A 10,356-nucleotide genomic window follows, 5' to 3' on the forward strand; every position below is an offset into this window, starting at 1 on the left:
CTTTTTTTTGCCAGTTAATTATAATCTGGGTACAACTGAACTCCCCAGGGGAGCATTTACGCAGCCCCACATGCAACTGGACCCTCCGTGTTCGCTCTTTCCGAGCAACCCGAAACAATGCCCTAGCCGGCATCGGAGATGTTTTAAAAAATCGGGCCCCAGAAAACGCGTTCCGAGCCCCTTTGGACCATCCAAAACTGCCCCCAAAGGAAGGATGTGTGTGCTAGCCGCACTGGGGTCCGGGTCGGACTTCGGTCGGCTCCGCTATGGCGATGGCAGGACACGAGTGTCCCTCCACGGGCAGCGTGTGTCCGGCTTTCCAAACCCCTAGGCTCAATCCTGGGTGACGTGTGTGCTAGCCGCACCGCGGTCCGGATCCCATTTCTGGCGGACTGGGGACAACGATCCCATGACACGGTTGTCCGGCCATGAGCGGCATGGGAGCCAGACTTGCAGCGAAGTGTGAGGCTGTCATCCGCTGCCTCGCGGGCTGGCAGTCGTGGGGACCTGGGGTTCTGTCCTGTCCGGAGCCGCAGCCGTCTGTTCCCAACACCCACGCTCCAGTCCTGGGCGATGTATATGCTGGCCGCACTAGGTCAAGGTTGGACCTCGGTCGGCTCCGCTATTTCATCGCAGGACACGAGTGTCCCTCCACGGGCAGCGTGGATCCAGCTTACCGAGCCCTTTGGCTCCATCCTGGGTGTCGTGTGTGCTCGCCGCACCGGGGTCCGGATCCCATTTCGGGCGCCTCGGGGAAGGAGATCCTACGACACGGTTGTCCGGCCACAAGCGGTGTGACTGCCAGCCGTGTCGAGACGTGGAGGCTGTCATTCACTGGCTCGGAGTTATGCAGTCCCAGGGACCGGGGATTCAGACAGTCCAGAGCGGCAGGCGTCCGGATGTGGACCCTGGGCTCCGGTCCTGGGCGACGTGTGTGCTAGCTGCACTGGGGTCCGGGTTCAGTCTTGGGCCCTTTGGCTCCATCCCGGGTGTCGTGTGTGCTCGCCGCACTGGGGTCTGGATCCTATTTCGGGCGCCTCAGAGAAGGAGATCCCACAACATTCCCACGAGGGTTAGGGTTGTTAGGGTTAGGGTTAGAGTTAATCTGGTTAGGGTTTAGGGTTAGGGTTTTGGTTTAGGGTTAGGGTTAGGGTTAGGGTTAGGCCTAGGGTTATCGTTAGGGGGTTAGGGTTAGGGTTAGGGTTAGAGTGTTAGGCTTAGGGTTAGGGTTAGGGTCAAGGCTAAATCACAGGTGAAAGCCCTGTGCATCTCATGTGGCCAACCACTCCCAACTAGGATTCCAAGACGCCTCATCACCCATTATAGAAGAACTCGTTCAATTCCACGACCACGCTCTGTTTGTTGCCTTAGCCATCTGCAGCCTAGTCCTATACCTCCGATACCGGGGGGGCAAGGGGGGCCTGAGTGAAGGGGGGACACAGCCCCAGGGGGCGGGGCTTGGAGGGGGCGGGGCTTGGAAGGGGGCGGGGCTTGGCTCACCCCCCCACTGCAGGAGGCCCAGAGAGCCACCAAGGCCACGCCCACTCCGGTCAATGCCACGCCCACTCCGGCCCAGGCCACGCCCCCTCCAGCGCCAGCTCCGACCCCACCTGAGCCTGAGGTGAGACCAGTGCTCCCAGTAAGGCTCCCAGTATTCCCAGTAACCCCTCCCAGTGCTCCCAGTAAGGCTCCCAGTGCTCCCAGTAACCTCTCCCAGTAAGGCTTCCAATGCTCCCAATATCTCCCAGTGCCCCAAGTCTTCTCCCAGTGCTCCCAGTAGGGCTCCCAGTGCTCCAAGTATCTCCAGTGCCCCCAGCTCCCTCCCCAGTGCCCCCATTTTACAACCCAAGTGCTCCCAGTAACTCTTCATGCCCCCAGTCCCCTTCCCTGAGCTCATTTTCCCCTATTTTGGGGCACAATTTTCCCATTTTTTTGGGTGATTTCCCTGTTTTGGGGTCTATTTCCCCCATTTTTGGGTCAATTTCCCCCATTCTGAGGCCAATTTCCGCCGGTTTTGGGTCGATTTCCCCCATTTTGGGGTCTATTTCCCCCATTTTGGGGTCAATTCCCTCCATTTCGAGGCCAATTTCCCCCATTTTAGGGTTGATTTCCCCCATTTTGGGGCCGATCTCCCCCATTTCGGGGCCAATTTTCCCAATTTCTCACCGATTCTCCCCATTTTTCACCCCCCCCAGGCATGCGTGGACCTGGCGCGGGCGCTGCGGGCGCGGGGCCACCGTCCGGAGGCGTGCGGGAACGTGCGGGTGACAGCGGGCGCGTGCCAGGGGCCCCTCACCAAGATGGGGGGGCGCATCAAGACCTGGCGGCGCTGCTGGTTCCTGCTCGACCCCCGGCGCCGGCTGCTGGCCTACTACGGGGGTAACTGGGAGCACTGGGAGGGACTGGAAGGGACTGGGAGGGAAAAGGGAACGTTTGGGGGGACATGGGGATATTGGGGAGGGGACATGAGGACATGGGGTATTGGGGGACATAGGAGGTATTGGGGGGACTGGGGGATACTGGGGGATATTGGGGGGACTGGGGTGGGATATGGGGACATGGGAGGGACATGGGGGCCCCATGGGGGGCTGGTCCCATGGGGTGACCCCCCTATCTCTGCCCCCCCCCAGACAAGGAGGAGACGAAGCTGAAGGGCGTCATCTACTTCCAGGCCATAGAGGAGGTGTACTACGACCACGGGCGGGCGGCCTGCAAGGTGGGGGGGCCATATGGGGCCGGGGGGGGCTGTATGGGGCCAAGAGGGGGGTACTTGTGGGGCTGGGAGGTTGTGGGGAACATCTGGAGAAGGTGCCTGTAGGGTTTGGGGGAGCACCTACAGGGTTTGGGGTGGGATCTGTGGGGCTGGGGGGGGTCTCTATGGGGCCGGGGGGGTTTTGGGGGGGTTGTGACCCTATGGGGTGCCCCCCCCCCAGAGCCCCAACCCGCGGCTGACCTAGCATTTTAGCGTGGCCGCCGTCCACCGGCAGCTTCATGCCCGTCTTCCGCTCCCAGTGGCCCGTGGGGCGCCCGGTGGCCCTACCGGCGTCACCAGCGGCCACCTTGGGGTCAACGGCGGCGGTTTTGGGGTCAGCGGCAGCGGTTTTGGGGTTTTGGTCTGGGGTGTGCTGACATGCCCCCCCCCGCACCCCCTCAGGCATCCTGGCCCTGCAGCTGCCCCCGGGGGGGCTCGACGCCGAGTCCTATAGGTGAGAACCAGTCCCCTCCGCCCCCTAAATGCGCCCCCAGCCCCCCAAATGCCCCCAGCCCCCCCCCAAATTGACCCCCCCCAATTTATTTCCCCCCTCCCAGCGCCTGCCTCCACCTGGCCGAGATGCAGCGTCGGGTGCGGGAGGTGCTGGCGGAGCGCGAGCGGCTGCTGCGCGCACGGGTAGGACGGCGGGGGGGACAAAATGGGGGGGGGGCACCAAGGGGGGAGGGTCCATGGGGCTTGCGGGGACCCCAAGGGTGGGGGGAAAACAAAATGAGGGGGGAACCAAGTGTGCGGGGTGCGGTTGCCAGGGGGTTAGGGTTAGGGTTAGGGTTAAGGTTAGGGTTAGGGTTAGGGTAAGGGTTAGGGTTAGGGTAAGGGTTAGGGTTAGGGTTAGGGTTAGGGTTAGGGTTAGAGTTAGGGGGTTAGGTTTATGGTTAGGGTTAGGGTTAGGGTTAGGGTGGGCGTCTCCGATGACGGCTAGGGCTGCGTTTAGGGATGCTCGGAAACAGCGAACCCGGAGGGTCCAGTTGCATGTGGGGCTGCGTAAAGGCTCCCCTGGGGAGTTCTCTTGTACCCAAAGCCTTCCTTTGGGGGCACTTTTGGATGGTCCAAAGGGGCTCGCAACGCATTTCCTGGGGCCTGATTTTTCACTCGTCTCCGATCACGGCTAGGGATTTGTTTAGGGATGCTCGGAAACAGCGAACCCGGAGGGTCCAGTTGCATATGGGGCTGCGTTAAGGCTCCCCTGGGAACTTCAGATGTACCCAAAGCCTTCCTTTGGGGGCACTTTTGGATGGGCGAAAGGGTCTCGCAACGCATTTCCTGGGGCCTGATTTTTCAGTCGTCTTCGATGCCGGCTAGGGATTTGTTTAGGGATGCTCGGAAACAGTGAACCCGGAGGGTCCAGTTGCATGTGGGGCTGCGTAAAGGCTCCCCTGGGGAGTTCACTTGTACCCAAAGCCTTCCTTTGGGGGCACTTTTGGATAGGCGAAAAGGGCTCGCAACGCATTTCCTGGGACCTGATTTTTCACTCGTCTCCTGTTGCAGGAAGCACGGCCGAAAGCACGACAGACACACAGTAGAGTCAGATCATGCTCCATTTTATTGCCCGAATAGCCTAACTTTTATAGAGAACTTAACAGGGGTGGACAGTGTTTCACACAAGATTATTGGTCAAAAGCACTCAGACAAACAACTGCAAGAAAACAACCCCACCTGCAAGAAAACAACCCCCTTGTGATTAGCAGTCACATAGACCTTGTCCTTGAAGCCAGCTACTGGTAACAATATTTTTCTGAGTTCCTCAATTGGGCGATGTGGGAACACTGTCATGGGAACTTCTCATAGTTGCCCTGGTAGCTTGGTTTGCTCAGCTACAGCAAGCCATGGGATTTTTGCTGTTTCAAGAAATCCCTCAACAATTCCCCCTTCTTCTTTTGAGCAAACCAAGCCCGACACAGCAGTTTTACAAGTGACTCTTTAGCTATTCTTACAACACACAACGATGATTACCACCACCATAAACCAAATCCTTAATCCCCTTGTGACTAAACCCAGCAACCATCTACACCTTGTTTCAAACAAGTCAGTGAACCATTGATTGAAAGGATTGATACCATACTGAATCTTTCTCATATGCTCTTTCAGGAAAGTAATGGATTTGTGAATTGACTCATTATGATCAGAAAGGTTTAAACAGTACATTCCCTTAAAGTCCTCACACCCATTCCTTTGAGCCAAAAGCAAGATGTCAATAGCAGCTTGATCCTGTAAAAGCAGATGTCGCAGACTATTTTGACCTGGTAACATCTTCTCAAGTATCTCTGTCGTGGCATAGGCTTGCCTCTTGGCCCAGCATACCAATTTTTCTAAGTTGTTACGTGCGGCCGCAGATGCCACTCCAGACACTGAAATTGCTAATGCCGCTCTAGCTGCAACCCCACACAATTCAACATTATCATTGCAATCCGATGCAAGCAATGCCCATTTATGTCTGGTGATCTCACGCAACTGTAACAAGCTAGGAGCAAATACAATGAGTTTATCTAAGTAACATGGACATCTGATAGCATTTGCAGGGATACCTTGCCAGGCCCCATCCCCACAAATCAGAAGCACATCAGGAGGTAAGGCCAAAGCTGCACAATTGTAGTTGTTACCCCTTGTCTCCATGCTACAAACCCCTAAACCCTGCTTAGCAGCGTCATTGTAATCAGAGGTGTTATTTGTGGTTTTGTACCAGTATGGCCCTTTCCCGGTTCCTGTAGCAGGATTCACCTGATAGCCACGGCTACGTTCACATTTGTAGCCACCTTTCAGGTTGATACAGATTTGACTACAGATATCAGGGTTTTGACATTCATCAATTCCACAGTTTCTCTTGTCTACAAACTCAAACCCAGCTGGACAGTCACATTCATGTATGTTGCATTCCTTCAGGGGCTCATCACCCCAGTCCTTGCAGTCTCTCTGCTGGTTACACACTTTATTGGTATCTATGCATTCTCCACTTCTGCACTTGAATTTGCCAGGTCCTGAGCACTGAATAACATCGTTACAGTTTGCTTCATCAGTGCCATCCAGACAGTCTCTCACACCACTGCACTGCCTTCTTCCGTGGACACAGTTCCCATCTTCACATCTGAACTGGTCTGGCCTGCAGGTCTGAGAAGGGCAGTTAATTTCATCACTTCCATCCTTGCAATCAGGATCTCTGTTACAGTCTTTTTCACCATCACATTTCCAGGACACCAGGATACACTGGGTTGACTGAGGACCACAGCTGATTTCATTTACCTGGCATGTTCTCATATAACACAGATCAGCACTCTCATCAGACCCATTTTCACAGTCCGGATCCCCATCACACTGCCATCTGTTTGGCACACACTGACCACTGTTGCACACAAAGTCAGATTCAGCACACGTCTTCTTCACACAAGCACTCTCATCACTGCCATCTGAGCAGTCTTCACATTTTGCTCTAGCACTGTTGGCAGCAGTGCACAGGCAGGTGAGGGCGAGCAGCAGGCAGAATGCCCCACAGCGCGGCAGTGCCTGCCGCCGCCCTGCACCTATGTCACTTATACTACTCCTATTACCCGTGCTGTTAGTGTCAGTGGCATCCTCCTGGTACCGTTTCTGTCTTTGCCGCCCCTTACTCTCCCCCTTTTCTTTTTGCCACTGGCCATTCACCACAAATGGATGAGACACATGATTACTAGTTAGGAAAGAGAGTGTAACGTCTGCTATACGGCTGCAGGCAGTGCAATCCTAGAAGCTGTTTGTGAACGAGCCTGCCGGTGGTCATTTGGCAGTGTAATCTGCGTCTCTGCACTCCTGCCCTGCAATAGAGCTAAATCGTCATTAATAGTCCGTAGAATGAGGCAACCCCACGGAATGTTATCCAGAAACATAGTTATAACACCGATCTGGGGACGAATAGTCTTTTTTGCATTGCAAGATAAACCTCTTATAAAAAGAATGCCAAAGAGAAGCAGCACAGCCGCCGCTGCCTCCATGGTTACGTCAGACAGGCTGCAGGGTCCTGATGTCCGCCCCTCTGCTCTGTGCCGACTCGCCACACGGTGAGGGTCGGCTGCCGTTGTCCACTGATGCCTCTGGTCTCCCGTAGCAGCTCGATCTCGGATGTCCCGCATCACACCGTGATCACGTCAATTTCCCGCGGCCCTCCGCAACTCCACGTCCCGCCGCAACTCAATTTCCCGCGGCCCTCCGCAATTCCACGTCCCGCCGCAAAACCCCGTTTCCCACCGTTTTCCGCGTCTCTCAGCGGGAGTACCGCGTCTCACCGTGAGGCCTGTGTACCGTGTTTCCGGGCCGGTGTCCGGTCTGCTCAAGCGCCGGTCGGATGGGCGCTCCGAAGTCCCGACGGCGCGGCGAGATCGCGGCGCCGCTGGTCCCGGCACCGCCGGTCCCGGCGCCGCTGGTCTCCTGGTCTACCTGCGTTCGGATGTGCCGGCGCCGCTGGTGTCCCGCTGCGCTGGTGTCCCGCTGCGCTGTGATGTTTGCCCCGGCGCCGCTGCGATGTCCGTGCTTGGCTGCGATGTCTGCTCGGGTGCTGCGATGTCCTGCTCCGGTGCGATGTCTGTTCAGGTCCTGTTCAGGTCTCAGCCTGTTCGGGCACCATATGTTGCAGGAAGCACGGCCGAAAGCACGACAGACACACAGTAGAGTCAGATCATGCTCCATTTTATTGCCCGAATAGCCTAACTTTTATAGAGAACTTAACAGGGGTGGACAGTGTTTCACACAAGATTATTGGTCAAAAGCACTCAGACAAACAACTGCAAGAAAACAACCCCACCTGCAAGAAAACAACCCCCTTGTGATTAGCAGTCACATAGACCTTGTCCTTGAAGCCAGCTACTGGTAACAATATTTTTCTGAGTTCCTCAATTGGGCGATGTGGGAACACTGTCATGGGAACTTCTCATAGTTGCCCTGGTAGCTTGGTTTGCTCAGCTACAGCAAGCCATGGGATTTTTGCTGTTTCAAGAAATCCCTCAACAGTCTCCAATGACAGCTAGGGATACGTTTAGGTTTGCTCAGGAACAGGGAACCCGGAGGGTCCAGTTGCATATGGGGCTGCGTAAAGGCTCCCCTGGGGAGTTCACTTGTACCCAAAGTCTTCCTTTGGGGGCACTTTTGGATGGTCCAAAGGGGCTCGAAACGCATTTCCTGGGGCCTGATTTTTCACTCGTCTCCGATGACGGCTAGGGATTTGTTTAGGGATGCTCGGAAACAGCGAACCCGGAGGGTCCAGTTGCATATGGGGCTGCGTTAAGGCTCCCCTGGGAAATTCAAATGTAGCCAAAGCCTTCCTTTGGGGGCACTTTTGGATGGGCGAAAGGGTCTCGCAACGCGTTTCCTGGGGCCTGATTTTTCAGTCGTCTTCGATGCTGGCTAGGGCTATGTTTAGGGATGCTCGGAAACAGCGAACCCGGAGGGTCCAGTTGCATGTGGGGCTGCGTAAAGGCTCCCCTGGGGAGTTCTCTTATAACCAAAGCCTTCCTTTGGGGGCACTTTTGGATGGGCGAAAAGGGCTCGGAACGCATTTCCTGGGGCCTGATTTTTCAGTCGTCTTCGATGCCGGCTAGGGCTATGTTTAGGGATGCTCGGAAACAGCGAACCCGGAGGGTCCAGTTGCATGTGGGGCTGCGTAAAGGCTCCCCTGGGGAGTTCTCTTGTACCCAAAGCCTTCCTTTGGGGACACTTTTGGATGGGCGAAAGGGTCTCGCAACGCGTTTCCTGGGGCCTGATTTTTCAGTGGTCTTCAATGCCGGCTAGTGTTATGTTTAGGGATGCTCAGGAACAGCGAACCCGGAGGGTCCAGTTGCATGTGGGGCTGCGTAAAGGCTCCCCTGGGGAGTTCAGATGTACCCAAAGCCTTCCTTTGGGGGCACTTTTGGATGGTCCAAAGGGGCTCGCAACGCATTTCCTGGGGCCTGATTTTTCACTCGTCTCCGATGACCGCTAGGGCTACGTTTAGGTTTGCTCAGGAACAGCGAACCCGGAGGGTCCAGTTGCATGTGGGGCTGCGTAAAGGCTCCCCTTGGGAGTTCTCTTGTACCCAAAGCCTTACTTTGGGGGCACTTTTGGATGGGCGAAAAGGGCTCGGAACTCATTTCATGGGGCCTGACTTTTCAGTTGTCTGTGATGCTGGATAGGGCTATGTTTAGGGATGCTCGGAAACAGCGAATCCAGAGGGTCCAGTTGCATGTGGGGCTGCGTAAAGGCTCCCCTGGGGAGTTCACTTGTACCCAAAGCCTTCCTTTGGGGGCTGGTTTCGATGGTCTAAAGGGACTCTCAATGCATTTCCTGGGGCCTGATTTTTCACTCGTCTCCGATGCCGGCTAGGGCTACGTTTAGGTTTGCTCAGGAACAGCGAACCCGGAGGGTCCAGTTGCATGTGGGGCTGCGTAAAGGCTCCCCTTGGGAGTTCTCTTATAACCAAAGCCTTCCTTTGGGGGCACTTTTGGATGGGCGAAAAGGGCTCGGAACGCATTTCATGGGGCCTGATTTTTCAGTTGTCTGTGATGCTGGATAGGGCTATGTTTAGGGATGCTCGGAAACAGCGAATCCAGAGGGTCCACTTGCATGTGGGGCTGCGTAAAGGCTCCCCTGGGAAGTTCACTTGTACCCAAAGCCTTCCTTTGGGGGCAGTTTGGAGGGGCCAAAAGGGCTCGGAACGCGTTTCCTGAGGCCTGAATTTTCAGTCGTCTTCGATGCCGGCTTGGGCTACGTTTAGGTTTGCTTAGGAACAGCGAACCCGGAGGGTCCAGTTGCATGTGGGGCTGCGTAAAGGCTCCCCTGGGGAGTTATCTTGTACCCCAAGCCTTCCTTTGGTGGCACTTTTGGATTGGCGAAAAGGGCTCGGAACGCATTTCCTGGGGCCTGATTTCTCACTCGTCTCCGATGACGGCTAGGGTTATGTTTAGGTTTGCTCAGGAACAGCGAACCCGGAAGGTCCGGTTGCATGTGGGGCTGCGTAAAGGCTCCCCTGGGGAGTTGTCTTGTAACCAAAGCCTTCCTTTTGGGGCACTTTTGGATCGGCCAAAAGGTCTGGGAACGCGTTTCCTGGGGCCTGATTTTTCAGTCGTCTCCGATGCCGGCTAGGGCTATGTTTAGGGATGCTCGGAAACAGCGAACCCGGAGGGTCGAGTTGCATGTGGGGCTGCGTAAAGGCTCCCCTGGGGAGTTCACTTGTACCCAAAGCCTTCCTTTGTTGACACTTTAGGATGGTCCAAAGGGGCTTGCAACGCGTCTTCTGGGGCCCGGTTTTTCAGTCTTCTCCCATGCCGGCTAGGGCTATGTTTAGGGATGCTCAGGAACAGCGAACCCGGAAGGTCCCGTTGCATCTGGGGCTGCGTAAAGGCTCCCCTGGGGAGTTCACTTGTACCCAAAGCCTTCCTTTGGGGGCACTTTGGATGGTCCAAAGGGGCTCGGAACGCGTTTCCTGGGGCCTGATTTTTCACTCGTCTCCGATGACGGCTAGGGCTATGTTTAGGGTTGCTCGGAAACAGCGAACATGGAGGGTCTAGTGGCATGTGGGGCTGCGTAAAGGCTCCCCTGGGGAGTTCACTTGTACCCAAAGTCTTCCTTTGGGGGCACTGTTGGATGGT

The 10,356-nt window shown here is 55.9% G+C and overlaps 1 protein-coding gene across 1 annotated transcript; it reads left to right on the top strand.

Annotated features, from left to right (window-relative positions):
- The first annotated feature begins 428 nt into the window (after positions 1-428).
- Positions 429-2,957, top strand: LOC139998868 (pleckstrin homology-like domain family B member 3). Its single transcript, XM_072024755.1, has 5 exons — positions 429-575; positions 1,514-1,621; positions 2,196-2,379; positions 2,631-2,716; positions 2,934-2,957. Exons 1-5 carry the CDS (start codon positions 429-431, stop codon positions 2,955-2,957), a joined length of 549 nt encoding a protein of 182 aa, XP_071880856.1.
- Positions 2,958-10,356: the final 7,399 nt, after the last annotated feature.

This window comes from Anas platyrhynchos, chromosome 17, assembly GCF_047663525.1.
Source record: "Anas platyrhynchos isolate ZD024472 breed Pekin duck chromosome 17, IASCAAS_PekinDuck_T2T, whole genome shotgun sequence".
NCBI lineage: Eukaryota > Metazoa > Chordata > Aves > Anseriformes > Anatidae > Anas > Anas platyrhynchos.